The following is a 20346-nucleotide window of genomic DNA, read 5'->3' as shown; positions in this document are numbered from 1 at the left end:
ATTGATTGATTGATTGATTGATTGATTGATTGATTGATTGATTGATTGATTGATTGATTGATTGATGGGTGTAGCCACCCTATGCAGCCTTTCTCACTCTTTATACCACAGCAGCTGCTAAGAGCATCCAAAAGTGCCATGGCAAGTTGCGTCTCATGCCACTGCTAAAGGTGCCTTAGTGAGTTGGCATCTGATGCTGAGGTCTACTGACCAACTGCAGTATTTGACAAGTTAGGAGTAAGACCTGGTTGTTGGCCAGGTGTGTGGTAGTAGCAGAGTTAGAAATCCTCTCGTAAGCCCTCTTTTTAAAGTCCTTATGAAACAACCTCCTGTGTACAAACAAGAGCTGCACAATGGCTGCCTTTGAGGACATAAAGAGTGTGCTGTTATCGCCATTTGACAGATTATGGCATCTGGCCCCTCTCTGCAGGCTTTTGAAACTAGTTTGTTTCAAGCTTCTGATCAAGAAGAAGGAATTCAATCAGAGGGAGCCTGTTGTTTTTGTGCAGAGGTCAGTCTTCTCACAAAAGAAACAAGAAGCTAAGGTTAGGATTGGTTTGACTTGTTATACCCAAGCTCACTCTTGAGAAGTGTCAGGAGTAATGAAGCAGGTGACAGGGTCAGTGAAGGACACAGAGGAGACACTGACCTTGTCAGCTTCCATGAGCTGATATGCAAATCTCTGATTGGTTGCAAATCTTTGGCTTACTCTTTTTGCATTTTCTGACTGTCATTTGCTCTGATGATTGCAGGGTTACGGAAACAAGTGAGCACCTATTTGTCAGGGTTGATTGCATTATTAGTTGTTAGGGTTTTTTTGTTGTTTTGTTTGGTTGGGGTTTTTTTACATTGAAAAGGACTGCTGTAAGGAAAACATCCTGTTTGTGTCACTGTTGCAACAGTCACAGTTTGTCTTTGGGGAACAGGCTTACTGTGAAAGTTTAACCTTTGAGGGAATGAATTGTAATATTTCCACATGATGTTAATGACTTTGACCCTAGAGACTGGGGTTGTGTCCTGTTTGAAACCAAAGGTCAGCATTTAATTATTTTAAGTTACAGACATGTGTAGCATTGGGTCATCACATTGTGTCATGTCAAGCCCAACCATGATTCTTTTCCTAGACTCAACTGGTAGGGGCGCTAATTCATATGAAAAGACCATGTGCATAACTTTTTGTAAAATGTCATCCAAACTGTTACATAATCACGTTACACAGCATTGATGTGTCGCATTTTCTAGACCCACATGAAAACTGAAATTCTGGGCTGAAATATTTCAGATTTTGACGAAATAGGCTCTGTCATATTGGTTTTTATTATTATTATTATTAAACTTTTCAAATCATTAAAGTTGACCCTGAAACAAAGCCCTGTCAAACATCCATGTAAGTAGAGATTTTGTACTTGTGCATATCTACAAAAAGAGTGTGAAGATAGAGCTGGATTACATTGGCCTGCCTTAATTTAATTACCGACATCAAAGTTGATTTTGGAGCTTTGCGAGCTGAAGATGTGAAGAAGAGACCATTATCTACAGAGAGCCTCCACTGCCAGCTGCTCCAACAGGGAAAGACCACGAGCTGGTGATGGCCAAAGACAGAAAGAATTCACTCCGTATTTATGTCATACTGGAGGAAGCTCTAGACCTGAGAGGAAGGACTGGGTGACTGTTGAGGAAACCTTGGTCCTGATAAAGAGATCTTAGTACATTCAACAGCAGTTTCTGTGAAGAAATCAGTTCTTATTCACTCAACTTTTCCTCCAAGCTCCCACATTCACTTACTTTTACCCACAATATAAATCCTACCTGGTCCTGCCTGGATCCATGTTAAGATATGGACTATTTTACTGGACTTATTATATTGGAGCTTCCTTACTGAATTAAATGCCATTTTTATATGGCTCCTGTGAGCCCTCCTCACCACCTGTGGGGCAAGCCCAGGCAGTTTTATTTGTATAGCACATTTCATACACCAGGGCAATTTAAACTGCTTTACAGAGCAATAAAATATAAAGCATAATAAAAGATACAGATTTACAATAAAAGAGTGAAGAGGAAATATATAAAAGATAAAATTAATTACTCAGTGATTTACAATTTTAAAAAATTATCGTTGAAAAAGCAAAAGTGCAGACTAGATCTGCAAAGATAAAAAGATCATTATAAATGGTTTCAAATCAAGTTTGAAAATAGGTTTGCATTTATTTCGGGAAAAAAGGAATGCTATTAGTTGTGACCTAAAAGTGTTAGGGCTTGTCTAACATCATCTGATAGGATATTATGCTGCATGATAACAAAACGCTGCTTCCATGTTTTGTTCTAACTCTTGGGACGGACAATAGGCTGGCCCCAGATGTCCCAGAGTCCTAGAAGATTCATATGTCACAAGCATGTCAGAGATATATTTGGACATTGAGCCACAGAGTGATTTATACACAAGCAGCAAGATTTTTAAAAATTTAGAATGACAAGTAACCAATGTAAAAACTTTAGATTTATAGATTTGATGTGGCTGTGGAAATTTAAGTCCGTGTCCAGGATAACACCAAGATTTATTACTTGATTCTTAGTATAAGGGAGAGGGATTCGAGGCGAAAGCTGACACTCTGTCGTTCTTTCCTTGGCCCAAAGACAGTTATGTTAGTCTTATCTCCATTGAGTTGGAGAAATTTTTGATGCATCCAATCACTGATTTGCTCAATACAGTGACACAGGCGTTCTAAAGGTCCGTAATCACCTGGTGAAAGTGACATGTGTATTTACATGTCATCTGCATATTTATAGTAGGCTACTTCATTATTTTGTATGATTTTGCCTAGTGGAAGCATATAGAGAACAAACAAGAGGGGTCCCAAAATGGACCCCTGTAGGACCCCACATGTCACAGCCATCTGCTCTGATTTATAGTTACCCACTGAAGCAACGTACTTTCTGTCATTAAGATATGACTTGAACCAGTTAAGGACCGACCCAGTTTTCTCATCTTTGTAACAAATGGTATGGTCCGCTGTGTCAAAAGCAGCACTTAAATCCAACAGCATGAAAACAGAGACTTTGCCTGAGTCGGTGTTTAGGCGAATGTCATTTATTACCTTTATGGGTGCAGTCTCAGTGCTGTGATGGGGCCCAAAAACCTGACTGAGAGTTATCAAAGCAATTGTTCAGCTTCAAGATGTTGCTAATTTGCAATTGCAATTTTTGAGTAGAAAACTTTTTCAACAACTATAATTAAAAACTGTAAGTCTGAAATAGACCGATGTGTCATTGATGGACTTAAATTCTGTCATACCTAACAAGTTACCTTAGAAAAACTGCAGTGATGGTATTTTATTCTTTGGCATTGAGGAGCTAATTGCACGTCTGATGCCTTGAACCTTATTATTAAAAAAGGCAGCAAACTTGTTACATTTGCTGGTGGAAACTAGTTCAGGAGATATTGGAACCAGAGGGTTATTTAATCTGACCACAGAAGCAAATAACATGTGTGAGTTGTTACTGATTTTGTTGATGATCTCAGAAAAAAATGATTGCCTTGCACTTCTCAAGGTCAGATTGTAAATGCATAATTTTTCTTAATAGATTTCAAATTTTCTTTGTGCTTGGGCCTGGCACTTCCTTTTCTGGGCCCTTACAGAATGAGTGTTTCTCCATGGGGCCTTTTGCTTATAACTGATCACTTTCACCTTAACAGGAGCAATGGCATCAATTACATTTGCAATTTTAGAAGTGCAAGAATTTAATAGATCTTCAACATGATTTGAAACTGTGGCAGTTTAAAATTTGATGACTTCCATGAAAAATGTTTTAATATTCTCATTAAAGTATCTTTTTTTTCAACATTTGCTGATGCATGGACAATTGTGGGACTTATGACAGATCCAAAAATACAGCCTCCAGCTTCCAGCACAGCCATGAGTGTCTTCAGAAGCAGCAGTCCTCTCAGCAGCTCTGCAGTGTCTGGAGAACAAACATCTGAGGCTGACCAAACTGCTCTCACCAGGCTGACCAACCATCAAAAATCACCACCAACACTGTATCTGCTCTGCTCAGTAAACCAAGTGTTTTTTCCAACCAGGTTACATGACAAGTATAAAGAAAGAAAACAGCTATTTGTTTTTATTTATTGATTTTTTTGTGCCTCTGTACTCATGTTTCATTCATCTAACCGTTGTTTTTCCTGTGTATAATGAGCATTACAGCCTCATGGGTCCGCCAGTGTAGCTGTAGATTGGCTTTTTTCTTGTAACAATGTGAAAACAATATGAAGGTTAGTGAATGGAAGGAATACAAATAAGGACACCATAGAAAATCTAATATATAAAACTTTTTAAAATCTGTTGATATCTTCTAACCATATTCTATTATATGATACATTAAACTTTAGTGTAAGTGAGCTTTAATTTGGCCTTAGGGGGAACAGACAGAACACAAGATACAGTCTATGAATCAAGCCTCAAGCAACATGCACGTTATGAATTACAAACAATCTGTTGGGCGTGACTGCAGGTATTGTATGTAACCCAGATTGTGACACATCTGGATGGGCTATCTGTCTCTGCCAAGGCTCCACAGGACTGCGGGGAGCAGGTGGAGAAACAGCAAAGCTTTCTTAAGGGAAAACTGCAGTCATCCTTGAAAATCAGCAGGGAATTTACAACTAGCTGAGATGCAGTGTGTGCATGTGCAGGTGCATGGTGTGCGTGAGCCATAGATGTATATATATATACATCATCCCATATATATATATATATATATATATATATATATGCATAGGGAAAACTCTTGTTCTATTTCTTCTGTCTCCACAGTGTCTCAGAGGATGTGTTTTTTTATGTTTGCACAAAAGCTTCATGATATCTTGAGCCAATGTTTTACTTTAGTTTGGTGCAAATGCAGCTTGAATTTTCCTCTGATGCTACCACACAGTGTGAACAAGCTGAAGCATGGGATGATTGCTAGAAGATAAGAAGAGGGGGAAATGACAGTGTGTGGTGATGAAGAATGTTTTTGTAGATTACTCACACATTTTCACACACTTACTCTCTTCATGTCACTTAAGCGCAAAGATAATTTTTTCTCAAGATCTTTCTGTGTGGTGGTGGTGGTGTTCTTCTGCTACATCTCCCCTCTGATTTCTTCACACCGTAAAACCTTAGGTATCTTATTACACACATGATGTCTACTCCCACAAGGTGAAGGACTGTATATATTACCCTTAATGTTTTTAGTATATAGCGAACACCCTGTGACCTTGCAAATGAATATTTTCAGAGGTAATTACCCACATTCCCTTAAAGTGTGATTAATCATTACGAATGGGCCAGGGGGAAGTAGCAATGAGATGAGCCCAGCATTAGTCACATATATAATGTATGCATGTATATTTCAATCCTGAGCCAGGCTTACATGTACATTAATCAAGTCGTCATCAATAATTTCTGTGTGACTGAACACATTACCTCAGAGTGAGGATCGAGCCTGCTGCCTTTAACATGCTATGTGTCATTGAGAAGTCGGGCCTTACTTAAGCTAATCACCTGTTTCATGTGGAAGAGAGCAGGGCTCATGCCATGGTAATGAAGCCATTTGCATGTGAGTCATGATGACGCCAGCAGGGCCTGTGGCTTGTGTCTTAAAGATCGTGTGGCAAGGTTGTCACCATCTGTTACTATTTCATACAGGCAGTGGTGGGTAGTAATGTGTACATTTACTCTGTTACATGTATTTTATTTTTACTCGTGTACTCTACTCTGTTACACTGAGATACACACTTTTTTGGTGATTCATTTAGCTACTAATAATTCATATATTCAGTTGAGCTCACATGCACGTCAGCAATTGTCCAACAGTGGAAAACAAAATAGCTTACTAACCAATCATAGCACCATAGATGGAACTGTGGTTTGGTCCCACCCCCTCAATGTACCGACCTCAATGTCCCACCAATTAATCAGTCAACAGAATGTGTGTGTGGGTGGGGCATAAGCACATACAGCAAGCAGCAGTGACCCTCTGTCAGACATGGACAGACGTAAAAAGAGGGCTCGGCAAGGATGAAGCAACTGCCACAGCAAGCAAACATGCTGTCTGCGGTCATTTTGACTTGACCAGCAAACTTCACCACAAGTCGATAGGCTGTAGACACAGATGATGTGCTTTACGTTCTAAAATCAGCCCCCGGCAATTTGACCAGCTGAGTTGTAGGTGTTAAGCAGTGCTTAAAGGACGGACTGATGGTTTAAATGCAGCAGGAGGAGAAGTGGAGAGGTCATCAGTGGAATCACAGTCAGCTGGGAATGGTAGCAGGTGGAGGTGATGAGGTCGGGAGCCCCGCCCAGCCAGGAGACAACACAACACAAAGAACAGGAGGGAAGGGGAAACAGAGGAGAACACAGGGTGGAGACAAATAGCAGACCCCAACAGTAGGTGACACCATCAGTCGGATTGAGTCGAGCTCAGACAGCCATTTCACACCGCTGTAACTCTTCTTTGCAACATTCTAAAATGGTTTCGTCTAAACTGGGCTTTACTCTGCAGTATCACACAGCTGTGAGTAAGCTAGCATGCTGCACAGCTAAGTGCCAGTAGGGGTGCACACCTTGAAGCTGACAAAGGTTTTCCAGTGTTTCATATTTACCAGTTTTTGGGGTTTTGTTGTGCTTATTAGTGCTATTTGTGTAGAAGTCACCCTTAAAAGTGTCTCTCTGTCGTATTGTTTGGCTAAACCCTTGCTTTGATTGTGCCTAATGATGGTCATTTGGCCTGCTTATAAAGGTTTGACCTCATACATCTGTTTGTTTGTGTGTGTTTTACGTGTGTGTGTGTGTGTGTGTGTGTGTGTGTGTGTGTGTGTGTGTGTGTGTGTGTGTGTGTGNAAAGACACACATTATGACCCTGACAAAAGTAACCATGTAGCGCTGGGTCAATGACTTGGACCTCCCAGAAAGAGGAACACTTGAAGTTCCTCTTTGTCGTGTTGTTTAAATGTTCCACGGCAACAAAGGCAGTGATTTTGTTTTTGTTTTCTTTTAGTAATACTACACCATTACCTATTGCAAAATCACAAGTAAATCTTGACTGATTTTGTGTCTCTGCTACTCTATCTTGTCTAATCCCCTATGTTCCAAAAAAGACAAATATCAGCAAGGATGTTTTTCTATGATAGATGCTTAATCTGCACATTTCTGTAATAATCCAGGTGACGTGAAAATAATGTTCACTTTTTATAATAGCATGTAAGTGAGCAGTGTACCTAGGGAGAACACTGTTGGATCCAAGCACTTGAGATGGCACCAAACTGCATGCCAAAAAACTCAAGCCAGTCCACCCTTAAACTCTTAAGTTGTGGCTGCAAGGAAGGCTGCTGGTGGCAAAAAAAAAAAACCCTCCTTAAAGTGTGTAGATCTGTGTCAGTGCGGAGGCGACTGTGAAGGAGACAGTAAATAGGTTCAACAACAAAACAATGCAATGTATTTCTGAAGGTTTTTTTTTAAGTAAATCTTTGTGTTTGGCACATTGTTTTTAAGCTAAGATGCAGGTGCTTTACAGTCACTGTATTGTAAGCATTCAGCAACAAAAGAATAACACTTTTGAAACTCTACAAAACATGCATGCAACACAATTGATATTATAAAGTCTTGCCCTGGTTCTCAGATACTGTGATTTCTTCTCATGTCACTAAATTCACCATAAACTATTTACCTGGTTTATGATGTTGTATAGGTATCATTGTTATCTTTGACCATCACCTATTCTGTGTTAGCATGTTTGGTTGAGGAGATATGACGCAAAATACATAATTCAGTTAAGGCAGAAAGTAAAATGCCGCCACACCGTTGCCGCCACAAGGTGTTTTTGCGTTTATGGTTCAATTTCTGAAAATGTTCCGGACTCCAAACTGTACTAGTGTACGAGGTTTCATGTTTTTATGAAAAAGTGAGCGTGTCGCCTCAAATTTGGCGCCAATCACCTGGACTATAAACACTGATGAAATTAACACACAGTGATAGAAGTCCAAGTGGCATTTTTTTTAATTCCACAAATGCTGTGCACATATAGTTCCCTTTCATCTAGCTTACTAATGTTGGCCTCTAATTCCCCCAGTGGCTTTGACAAAAATAATAATGTATAAATTGTGTCACAATATCACATTAACCCTGAGAGTATTATTTCAAAGAGTCGTAACAGTACATACGTGCGACACGATGATGTAGTAATGTTGATTAAAAAATGTATTAACTGAGGTTCTGAGGAGTGATTGCATTATTAATCAGTGTTATTACATTAAAAACACTCCTTACAAATTAATATATAACTAACTGTAGAGCAGCTCAGTACAGTACATTATTCTGCTGTTGTTTATTTACAAGTCTGCTATTTGCATAAGTTATTACATCATCAGTTACTGCAAACTTTCTAACTGTGGCTCTTTTCTAAGATGAGTTCTCCTGCATGTTCTGTGAAATATTTTTGGCTGGCCATGACTGACTGTGGGATTAGCATTAAGCTTTAAAAGGAGAGAGTCTGAAGAGTCTGAATCCCTGTGGGCTCCTCTGTCCTTCATGCAATGTTTTGCCTCTGAAGGTTATTCAGTAGGCTATCAGATGGCCTCTGTAAAGGGTGTTTGTGTATTTGTGTGTGTAAGAGACGGTGCAGTGTGTGTTTGTGTGTGTGTGTGTGTGTGTGTGTGTACTTGTACATCTGTATTTGTGAGAACCAGTTTGAGCATTAGACCTTGAGAATGAGGACTTCTTTGTGAAGTTAGGACATTTTAGTCAATATCATCTTCAGACAGACTTTCAAAGGCCCGTTTGAGGGTTCAGACTTGGTTTTAAGGCACAGGTTAGAATTACGTTAAGGTTAGGGTATGGTTAAAAGCGTAAAGGTTGGGATTAGGCGTTTACAGTAGGAGTCTGCATGTTCTCCTCGTGACGGCGTGGGTTTTCTCCGGGTTCTCCGACTTCCTCCCACAGTCCAAAGACATGCAGGTTAGGTAAAGTGGTGGCTTTAAATTGTCAGTAGATGTGAATGTGGGCATGACTGGTTGGGTTTCTCTATGTGTCAGCCCTGAGATCATCCGGCGATCTGTCCAGAGCGTACCCCTCCTCTCGCCCAGTGTCAGCTGGGATAGGCTCCAGCCCCCCCACCACCCTTTCCACGATAAGCAGTTATGGAAATGAATGAATGAACTCACAGTAGTTGTGATGGTTAAGGTCAGGGTACAGGGTAGTGGTTTTCAACTTCTTTGGGCCAGCACCCAGCACATTTCCAAGGGTATACGCAGGTATACAGGGTATACCCACCTCTTTTTCTGGCTGTTTACAAGAATATATAGGAGAGTATATCCACTTCCTCCTCGGTAACCTACCCATCTACCAAGTAGTGCACCCACCACATCAACTACCACTACACTATCACTGTCCACCATCCATTAAAATGTAGACTAATTGTCTTCCTTGAATGTTAATATTGATTATTATTCTGAGTTATATCATTAAAAAAGCATGTCTTTGAATGCCAAATAAGAGATTTGATTACCATGTGAATAGAAATTATATTCATGAGTGTTAAACAAATGCAAGGGTTAGAAATCTGACATCAAAACTTTAATTAGGACTCATTACTGATTACAAACCAATCAGCAAGCAGTTTTAATAAGACTGCTTCTTGTTTGTCCCAACAGAAAACAAGAGCAACCTCGCAAGGAAGAAGTCTGAAGCTACTGGAAAAAAGCATAAGAATATGTATATTATAGGGCTATTTATCTTAACTTTTGAAGGAAATAAGCTAAATTGCTTTGAAAGTCAGTGTAAGCCCTGTGCTTGATGGTTCTGTGCCACCCTCTCCCCCGTGGGTTGCAGAGAAGTCAGTTTCAGCTGTGGTACTTGTAGATCTAACAAAGTGCAAGGAGAGCCGCCTGCACAGACCACTGACCTATAGATGAAACTTCTTGCTATTCAAAAAAAAGCAAAGCGGATGCCGCTGTAATCTCGGCCAAGTCCCCCACCTCTCTATAAAGCACTCTTGCCCTTGATTTTCCAACATGCCCACGCAAAAGTAGGATAGCTGCGCCCTTTGATGGAGGAGCACGTCCAAAGCACTGACGTATGCCCTTCCATAGAAATGAATGAAAAGCTGTACACAAGTGATTCAGGAAAAAAATATATTAAAAAATTGTCTCCTGAGGATGGTGGTAAAAGCAAGTCTGATAAAAGTGTGAAAATGTACATTTGAATGAAAGGGCAAACTGGCATTAAAAACAGACACACATAAATGCTCTCAGAACTCTCTCTGGGGGGAGATACCACCCCCCTCCTCCATTGAGAAACACTAGACCAGGGGTTGCATTATGTCAATGAAGCCCCTTTCCCACTGGACGAAAACTCACTAACACCCACTAATATCTGGCTTTTGTATTTTAATGAGATGCCGCAATCGGCATTCACTCCATGGACGACTGACTCTGCAGTAGTCACAGGTATTTATTGGCTGCAGTCAGCAGTGATGGAAATACGACACTGGGGTGGACACTCAAATTTTAGCCTCTACGCTGGTGCAATGCAATGACGGGCAGCCGCAAAATACCGTCAGTCTCTGTCCAAGCATCATTCAAAATTTAGTCTGCACCAAGTCCAAGAGACTGAATAAGTAACAGATATAACAAAGAGCTAACCACTGTAACATCTTTACTGTCCTCCATGGTGCTTTATACTGTTTACTAAGCTGTTTTCCAGCCCATCTGTGATGTCCAACATGACATACCAGAAAAAAAAGGCATAATCAACTGCTGCAGACCCTTGGTCCTCTTGAAATATGAAAGCAGTCTATTGCCTGTTTTTCCCCACATTTAAATACCTGCATACATGCACTAATTGTGGTGTAAAAAGGGTATGAGAGTCCTCTCAAGTATAGAAGTACAGGGTTGTATGTGTGTGAGTGTGTTTGTGTGTGTGTGTGTGTGTGTGTGTGTGTTTACTGTATAACCATGCCGAGGTTAAGCAGTATCAGAAAGGTCCAGAGTGTGGAGCCTCTTATCTCTATTCTGAATAATGCAGTTGGCCCGGGGGCCAGGGAGCATCCAGACCCCTTCACTCCTTAAACACTCTCACACACACATATACACACACATACATACTCATAAATACACACACTCATAAATAAACATAATGAACATACAAACTCAACTGCTTCACTGGTGATTATGTTTTCTGCGCCACACTTGGGAAGAGGCTGAGAAACAACAGAAACAGGAGGTTAAGAGGAGGTAAAGAGGTAAAGATTTTACTTACTGCGCTCTTCACTTTAAGCTAAAAGCAAGTCCTGTCCAAGTAGAAGACAGAAATATGCACAGTGGAGCTACTAATTCATCTTTATAACCCAATTAGCATTCTTGAATTATTGTTAAGCACTGAGAGCAGAACAGAGGAAGACTCATGAGACAACCGTCAGATCCTTGAACTCAGAGCGTCTCATTTACACAATATGCTTTCATCCCCTTTGACCTCTGGGGCTCTATTTTCATGAATCACTGGCACAAAGGAGCAAAAGCATAGTCAATGGCAACAATTTGATTATGGCTTCCTGTAATTGGTTCAGTCAGACTAAAAGAAACTGCTGTCTTTGCACCCTCCACTCTTCACATATGTGATGATGTGTAACTAAATAATAAATGAAGTGAATGCATTTATCTATATTACACTGACGGTAATGATTCAACAGCAGACATATGGTAGCACTGCTGTAATGTGTCTTAACACATCACCGATGTCGGTCTACATTTTAACAGCCCTGATGTGTTTTGTGTTCCTTCACCAAGATACTCCTCTCACACCTGCCAGATCGCAATTATTCATCTTATATTCATAATTACTATTCAGAGTGCAGAATGTCGTGTCATTTTTCCTCTGTGCTGTTGTTAAGATCCCTCAGCATGAGCCATTATTCATAATTATTTTCCAATGAGCAGGAGAACATCAATTTCTTGTCCAAGACCCTGGCTTGCTTGTAAATCTGGAACAGAGCATGGCCTCTCAAGTGCTTATAGTACCCATGTGATTTACTTGTCATATTAATAGACCGAGACTGTGAGGCCTTAAGAATGGTTTCTTCATACTGTATGGTATATTTATGACACTGGTGTCAGAGGACACTTAAAACTAATGGGTTAAAGAGACTTTCCACTTAGAGACAGTGGAAAGCCAGTAATAAGAAGTTCAGTGTGTATAGTAATGAACTTCATGGCCAGCTTCTAAACCAGTTCCACCTGAATGATGAGAAATTATTTAAATGATTCAACATCGCGGTCAAAGCCAAAGTGGGGACTCTGTTTTTAACTCATAAGCCACAGGAAATTCCAGTGAAATGTAACAAAGCATTCTATCAACAATAACACTTTTCACACTCATTCAGATAAAGCGGATCTCTTGTGTGTCATTTCCAAAAAGATAATTTTCTTCAGCTGGAGCAGGCGCAGACAGCTGCAGCGGAGGCGGCATTGAATCAAACTACTCCTGGGCACAGTCAAATATTTTGTATGTGTGTGTCATAGCTGTGAGTGCAGAGGCTACTTGTGTGGAGCCACTTGTGTTCATTTTGTGGCCAAAGTTGACTGAATGGCCTCAATCATGTCAGTATGAGTTGTTTTGTTTCAGTATGCATATGAGAGTGTGGGAAAACACCGACACTGAGCTAATAACATATGCCCACACACACTGAACTTGTCTCTGTGTGCTGATTAAAGCTCTAGGGGTGTCCCTGACACTTAGTCTGGAAGGAATAAGGTATTTTTTTTTAATCATGTGTTCCCTTAAATTGTAATTCACACCCTGCCCTCACTACATAATTTTGCACTACATTACATACAGACATGCAGTATGTCAGCAAGCACCCCAAACTGCTCAGCACAGCGTGAACAAAGAGTGCTGAGGCAGCGTGAAGTGTATGCATGGGTATGTATGTAGAATCACGTTTAAGCTGCACTAATCAATATTTTCAGATTAACAATAGATGACATGACTATTTCTATATGAAAGGGGCACATAATGAATTATGGCCTGACTCTGCAGCGCCCCATAACTCTATAGACTGTTTGATCTGTTGGATTATTGCTTTAGTTTTACAACTACAATTCGTTCTGGTTCACACCCTACGCTCTCATCAGGGACTTTTCCAGCAGCAGACGGCTGTTTACAACGAAAAAAAAAAAAGCTCTAAAAAAACGTTAATGCTACCTGCTTGGAAACAAACTTTAGAAAGACCCAGTTTGAGACCAAGCATTTAGCAGCTAAAGAGCCAATTTCTTCAGAGACCAAAATAAGATTAAAAAACTCTAAAAGAATGATAATGTAGCTCTGTGTCTGCTGAATGTGTAAAAAACAAACTGTTTATGAACAGCTTTATACTGTCAGATGTGCTTCCAGCCGAATGAAATTAGGTAATTCTTTGGTAATTGGTAGAAAATATAAACCATACTAGTCCATACCCATTGGTAACTTTGTCACCTTCTATCTATGCCAATCCTCAATGCCTATGTGCAGTTTCCCATAGATTGACCACGTCAGTGAGTAGAAAAATGTGGGACAGACAGAATGACTGACTGACAGAATGACACACAGACAGTTTCCATGATTATGTACAGCATTTGATATGACTTAGTCATACCAAAAATTAGACAAAAAAAACAATAACATTGGGCCACAGGGGGAGCCACAGCGATCGGTCGCATTTTAGCCATTTTTAAGCATTGTTCTGTTGTTATAGCGCCACCCAGTTGCCAATTAGAGTTAAATTTCTCCAGTCACCTTGAGGTGTCCTGTTCTACATATCTACCAAGTTTAGNGCCCTCCGCAATATGCATTGCCTTATAGAAGCTTAGTTTTAGTAAGTTTTCCAACTTTTGCCAAGAGGGAACTTTAGATATTGGTCCCTAGATTATGTTCACCGAGTTTCATGCAGATCTGTCAAACTTCAAGAGATCGATTTTAAAGCTATAGTTGGTAATCCTGTTCAGAAACACTTTTTGTTATACTGGGTGAAATGTTCCTTCCATCCTGAGAGTAGTCAATACATAATGTGTTAAGAAAAAGGAACGAAAAAAATCCAACCTCTGTGGCAGCTGCAGGCCTGTAAAAACTCTGACCAATCCCTGCCTTTCGGTCTCTTCTTTGTCAGTGTACTGCAGGATGCACGTTCAAGTTTGTGGGGGCGTGGCTTTGGAGGGAGCACTGACGGGAAGGGGGGAGGGGGGGGCTTAGAGGAGGTGCCACTTTCAAATCTTGCTAGCTCTCCAACATTACCAACTATAGCTTTAAGTGTTTTTCCAAAAATTCAAACTGGTTTTTGTTCTTCATGAGGAGAGGCATCTCTGTGCAAAGTTTCATGTCTCTACGACATACGGGGCATGAGATATGCCCATTCAAAGTTTGCAATTTCAATCAGTTGCTATAGCGCCCCCCTTTGGCCAATTGATGTAATATTGCTTCATTCACATCCTCCCATGACCCTCTACCACTGTGCCAAATTTCACATGGATTGACCAAGTCAGTGAGGAGAAAAACGTAGAACAGACACACCCACAGACAGAGTTTTCGTCAAGATATAACTGAGTTAGACCTTGTTGTGCATTTTTCAAATGAAAAATTTCACTGACATTCGTTGTATTTGGATGGCTGCAGAAGTCTCAGCTGTGGAGCTCTCAGTACATAAAACCAACAGCAGCATGCTGTATCACCAGGCTGTCATTATGTTGGAGAAAACATCATGAAGTATTTATTATGAGTCTTCTCATGTAGCACTAACTTATAAAAGACGTTTTCATTTGTGCCTGATAATGTTAGATTTCTATTCAAACCTGTTTACCTGAAATGGAAATTTCATTCTAATCAAAACTGAAGGATGGTTCATATAAAAGGAAATGGAAAGTTGTAGTTATAAATTAGATGTTATTGCTGCAGTGAAAACTACAATGTAATTTCCTAAGATTATCACTGCAAAAACTATGTATTGTCAAACAGTATTCATTTTACAAGCATTCAATGAAGATGATAATGAATGGGAAACTGCTTCTTCTCTATACAGATCACGTCGCTTCATGCACATGTCACTCAAATAAATACGTAGCAACCAGGAGGAGACTTAAAATGACCACAAAGAAAACATTAAATAACTACAAAGAGATACAAAACAGCTACAAGGACACACAAAGGGACTCACAGTGACACCAAAAGGGAGAATAAATCCTACAAACAGACGACTACAAAGACACACAAAGTAACTACAAAGAGACACAAAATGGCTACAAAGAGCAGTTACAGTTACTTGTCTCATTATCCACCCATGGTGCCATGATACCACTCCTTCCAGTGTCAACAAAGGTGGAGCTACAATGCAACTCTAGGTTTCACTACCTGCTGTTCTGCTGAGTATCCTTTATGAGTTTGTGTAAGTCATTTGTTTTTCTCTTTGGCTGTTAAGTCTACCATGAAGATATTTTTTGCTTGTAAAACAAACCAGCGCATGCAAAGTCGCATCCTTTTGGTGGAGGTGGAGTCTGCAATTCTGCACATAGAGGGTTGATGTCTGAACTCAACACACAAACAAATACACCCCTCCTGCTCCTTCAGAAGCTCCGGTGACATCTCTGATGTTTTATTAGTATTATAGTGTGGCTCCGTCGCTCATCGGCAAGAAAGAAGAGCAGGGAGAGTAGCCGGCTAGCTTGGTCTGAGCCGCTTTGTTTGTTCCCCATTTACAGAGCCAGGGCTGTGTGTGGAAACCAGATTCTGTTTTCAGTGCACATACTGTGGACCTTGAGGAGACTGAATTTGACAAAGGGTGTATTGGATTATACTTCACCTTTAATTGATACCATCACAGAGAGCAGCCAAAGAAAACAATTTCAGCTTGAGCTACAGACCAACAACCATGGAGACAACCATCTTCTTACTTTTCCTTTGCACAGCTGTTGAGGGAGAAATAGGGACACATATTTTTGTTCCTATAAGAATGCCGTGGCTTGATGCTCAGACTTACTGTAGAAAAAATTACACCGATCTTTCCTTTGCTGATAGTCAGAGTGATCAAGACAGGCTCGTGGCGGCTGCAGGTGTAAACATTACAGACGGATGGATTGGTCTCCATCGAGATCCCAGCAACATTAACAGCTGGAAGTGGTCAGGAGGGGGCTACATTACATACAATAACTGGGAAGGAGGGCAACCAGATAATGCGAATGATAATGAGCCTGTTGGACATATCATGTCTAATGGAAGATGGAATGATGACAGAGAAACCAAACACAAGCCTTTTTACTGCATCAGTATTAAGGCAGTGGAGGTGAGGATGACGTGGGAGGATGCTCTGGAGCACTGCAGAGAAAGCCACGCTTACCTCACCAGCCTGCTCTCTGAAAACGAGCGCCTTCTGGCCCAGAGAGAGATCCAGAAAGCTCACATCACCAAGTGGGTGTGGATCGGCCTTCGTTACCTGGAGGACCGCTGGTTTTGGGTGAACAATAACCCTCTGGTGTACCAGGCCTGGTCCAAAGAAGGAGCTCAGGACCGGCAGTGTCCAAAACAGAGACGCTGTGGAGCTTTAACCAAAGATGGACTGTGGGAGAACTTGGACTGTCGGGACAAACTCAACTTTATCTGCCAGTGAAAGATTCCAAATGTTGTATCTGGTAAATTAAAATGGCATGTATCACAAGATATTCTTTTATTCTTTATTTGGATCCCCATTAGCTTCCACCTCAGCAGCTGCTAATCTTCCTGGGGTCCACAACAAAAATCAAACCATTACAAACACTAATATAAAAACATATTATACAGACACTGACACCTTGTCCGTCTAGACAAAGTTACACATTAAAACAGACTAATCAAAGTGACATATAACTGAAATGACATATACAGAAGTTATCACACAATTCATGTACCAGGATTTAAACTGATTGTGGTTCTGGATTAAGATTTTTAAGATTAAGAAACAGAAAACAAAAACAAAAACCATTAACAGTTAGTATCCTTCCTCCTGTGTTGTCTCTCTCATTAACTTTTGTTTAATTGATTTCTTAAATAACCGTTCACTTTTGATTTGTTTGATGTACATAGGTAACAAGTTCCATTGCATACTGGCTCTATAGATGACTGTGTTATTTAATGAATTTGATTTCGGCTTTGGAAGTTCTAAACGACCCATACTAACCTGTCTAGTCTGATAGTTGTGTGTTGAACCTATCTTTACTAGTTGTTCTGTAAAGAAATCTGGTTTCCCATCAACCATTGCATTTCGAGCAAATGTTAGAAGACTAGATGCTGATCTCGCCTCAACAGTCAGCCATGACAGACTGTAATGCATCTTTGAAACACTGGTTTTAAAAAAGCAGTTCAGAGCTAGCTTTGCGGCTCTGTTTTGTGCAAGCTGAAGTTTTTGATATCTTTTTTTGCAGCACAAGACCACACATCAACACAATATCCTAAATGTGAAAGGACAAGAGCCTGTGTCACCTGATTCCTAATGGACAGCGTGACATAATAAGAGCAATCCCTTAACATAGCAATACCCTGCCCCATTTTTATAACAGAAGCATCAATGTGATCTGACCAGTTTAAGCGATCATTTATTAACATGACACCAAGTAATTTCATCTTCTGAACTTGCTGTATTGGGGTCCCCCCTATGGATAAATCTAATTGGGAGTCTGTGGTCAACAATCTTCTAGTGCCAAAGACAATGCAAGATATAAACTGCATTGTACAGAATATGGAAGTCAGTAGCTGCCAACACATACACAAAATGTAGCTAACACAAACTAAGAACCAATTAAACGATCTGGGGTAAAAAAATAATCAGACTACACAACCTAATGATGTAAAATTAAATCTAAACTTTAAATCTGCATTTTTGCTGGATATTATTGTTCTGTCTTACTTTCTTATTTGATTGCCTGGTACCTGGGCACTTGTACTTGCCAAGTTACATGTTCGGTAATCTTGTCTCATTACTGATATTTGTATACATTGTGCTTTTGTCTACACCCCTCTTGGGCAGCGATAACAAATTAAGGTCATGTTGTTTTGGAATAAGAAGTTACATTGACAGCTCAACAAAAAATAAACTTATTCAGTCTTTGAACTCTCCATGTCACGATTCTTGACTGATAGTGTGTCTGCTGTGGCACAGTAATTGTATTTGCCATATTCATTGTTGAAAAAAACCCTCACCTTGTAGCAATGACTTCCAAAGAATGTGATGTGATGTTCAGGGTCCTCCCAAACCTAAAACATGTGTAACTGACTCTTCACTAAGCCTCATTCCTTTGTTATGGTCAGTCAAGCTGTTGGGGTAAACATGGAGCTCACAGTGGAACTTACTGCACTTCCAAAAGTTAATTAATTTCTTTAATAATTATCTAAATGTAGAGTGCATAGAGGAAATGCAAACTACTGCTTCCTATGAAGCCAGGGATGATAGTATGAATGCATGACAACCATAATGTTGTCACTTCTTAAACATACCCTGTAATATAGTCACAAGTTTGCTAAATTGCTGCAAATCTAAGTCACCCCATTGCACTCATACAACAGCATTTATTTATATGGTAACTGACAACATAATGCAATCAACAACCACAAGAAATGTGAGCTCGGTCACTACAATTAATTCATTTACAATTAAAAACCTATTGCACTTACAGTAGGAGCAAAACAAAAACATGTCACTCAAGTATAATCTAAATAATGTATTTCAGTTGAGTGGGAGTTACATGCATCCATGGCAAAACCTAATATCCAAGTTTCTAGCTCCAGAGTTTTTGATGTGCACTGGTCAAGTGTCAATGCCTCTGTTTGTGGAAATCACTGACAGCGTACTCAGGGAAGCCTGCTGTTACTCTCAGCCAAGCAGCAGCCTTAGAGGCGGAAAATGAAGCCAACTTGAAAGTGAAAAAAAAATTGAATTCATTTTTTCATAACTAGCCGTTTAAATGTTATTAAGGCTTAAAGTTTCTCAAAATTAAGGGGATGGTCGCTTTGGGGGACAGGTGTTATCTGTTGGCAAGTCAATAAATAGCTGTAGCTGTCAGAATTTCAGTGCGTTTTCAGGTCATCACAGTTAATTGATCACCTATGAAAGTCAGGTTCAGTGTTTGGTTTACTAAAAGACCCTCTAAGGATTCAGAAGTTGGGTTTTGAAGATAAGTACATTTTGTTTAATGGTTTTAAGCACGTTTTTTGCTACTTAAAATTAGCATTTGCATTTTCACAGTTAACCATATGCTGAAGATAGGTCCATATGAACGCCCTGCTGTTGTGGTATTTACTGTACAATCTCGTAAGTAGAAATTTGAGCACTGTCTCACTCCGAAGTCGTCGGAATCCATTGCTTGGGCAGTGACTTGCAGAGTCAGACACCAACGAGAAAAGGTGGGAAATGCGGCGGGACAAGAACGAAAATTGAGGCAGTGAAAGTCCAACTGGGGCAGGCAGGAGGGGCAGTGGATGGGTCCAACAAAGACCAACTTTCACCCAGGAGAGAGGTGCTTGCGGCCGGTAAGATTCTAAAGCCAAACCCTGTTCTTCTTTCCTAAACCTAACCACATGTGTTTGTTGCTGAAGGAAAAAAAACGTCAATTCGCGGTGTTGTACCAACGTAGTGTTTTTATTTTGAAAGAGACTGTATGTAAACGTAAAATTTCCTCTCCATCTTGAAAGAAGAGAACTTGACACTGTGTCCCAGAATGTCAACAACCAACACACCCAGGGTACCTTGCACGTCGTATGTGGACATGAAAAGTCCATGACCAAAACATCAATATGTGACGAGGTGGCAGTGAGAATGTGTTGGAGATTTTCTGAGAGCTCCAAGTTCATGCTCACAGTTTCACATGATGTAAACAGGAGCTCAAGATTCCCATTTGAACACAGCCAAAGACTGTAAATGCACCGTGCCAATCAAGTTAGCAAGAAGCACCAGGGTTAGCTACGCCCTCTCATCCAAATCACTTCTAACTCCAAACACCCAAGATGCCACTCAAAGCACACTTAAAATGCCAAACTTGAGACTTCAAATCAGGATTCCACAAACCACTGGGTGATGTCATGGTGACTACATCGATTATTTTGTAAAGTCTGTGGTCTCAGCAGAACATTTGCTCTGTTAGTTAGGTTTTTGGGGATTTTTTCAGCCACATTAGGAGCTTAATCACTACACAGAGTCTATAAAATGTCCAAAATGAAATGGCCCAGCCTCAGCACCTCTAAATTATTGTTAAGAAAAAATACAAATACATGCCAGGTTTGGGTTTTTTCCTTGTTTTGGATTAAAGCTTTAGGCTTTTGTTTGTAA

At 40.2% G+C, this 20346-nt stretch overlaps 2 protein-coding genes across 2 annotated transcripts in view; one reads left to right on the top strand and one right to left on the bottom strand.

Moving 5' to 3' along the window:
- The window catches only part of LOC126389773 (myosin-10), a 667776-nt gene that overhangs the window by 146772 nt on the left and 500658 nt on the right, over positions 1–20346 (bottom strand). The window lies entirely within an intron of this gene.
- On the top strand, positions 16258–16659 carry LOC126390880 (macrophage mannose receptor 1-like). The gene has a single exon (XM_050045372.1). The coding sequence runs from the start codon at positions 16258–16260 to the stop codon at positions 16657–16659; it is 402 nt and encodes a 133-aa protein (XP_049901329.1).

Source organism: Epinephelus moara, chromosome 5 (genome assembly GCF_006386435.1).
Source record: "Epinephelus moara isolate mb chromosome 5, YSFRI_EMoa_1.0, whole genome shotgun sequence".
NCBI lineage: Eukaryota > Metazoa > Chordata > Actinopteri > Perciformes > Serranidae > Epinephelus > Epinephelus moara.
Note: the sequence above shows the minus strand (reverse complement) of the source record. Positions and strands in the feature narration are given on the sequence as shown.

Coding starts and splice junctions, on each gene's coding strand:
- LOC126390880 (XM_050045372.1), top strand. CDS start 16,258: ATGTCTAATGGAAGATGGAATGATGACAGAGAAACCAAACACAAGCCT.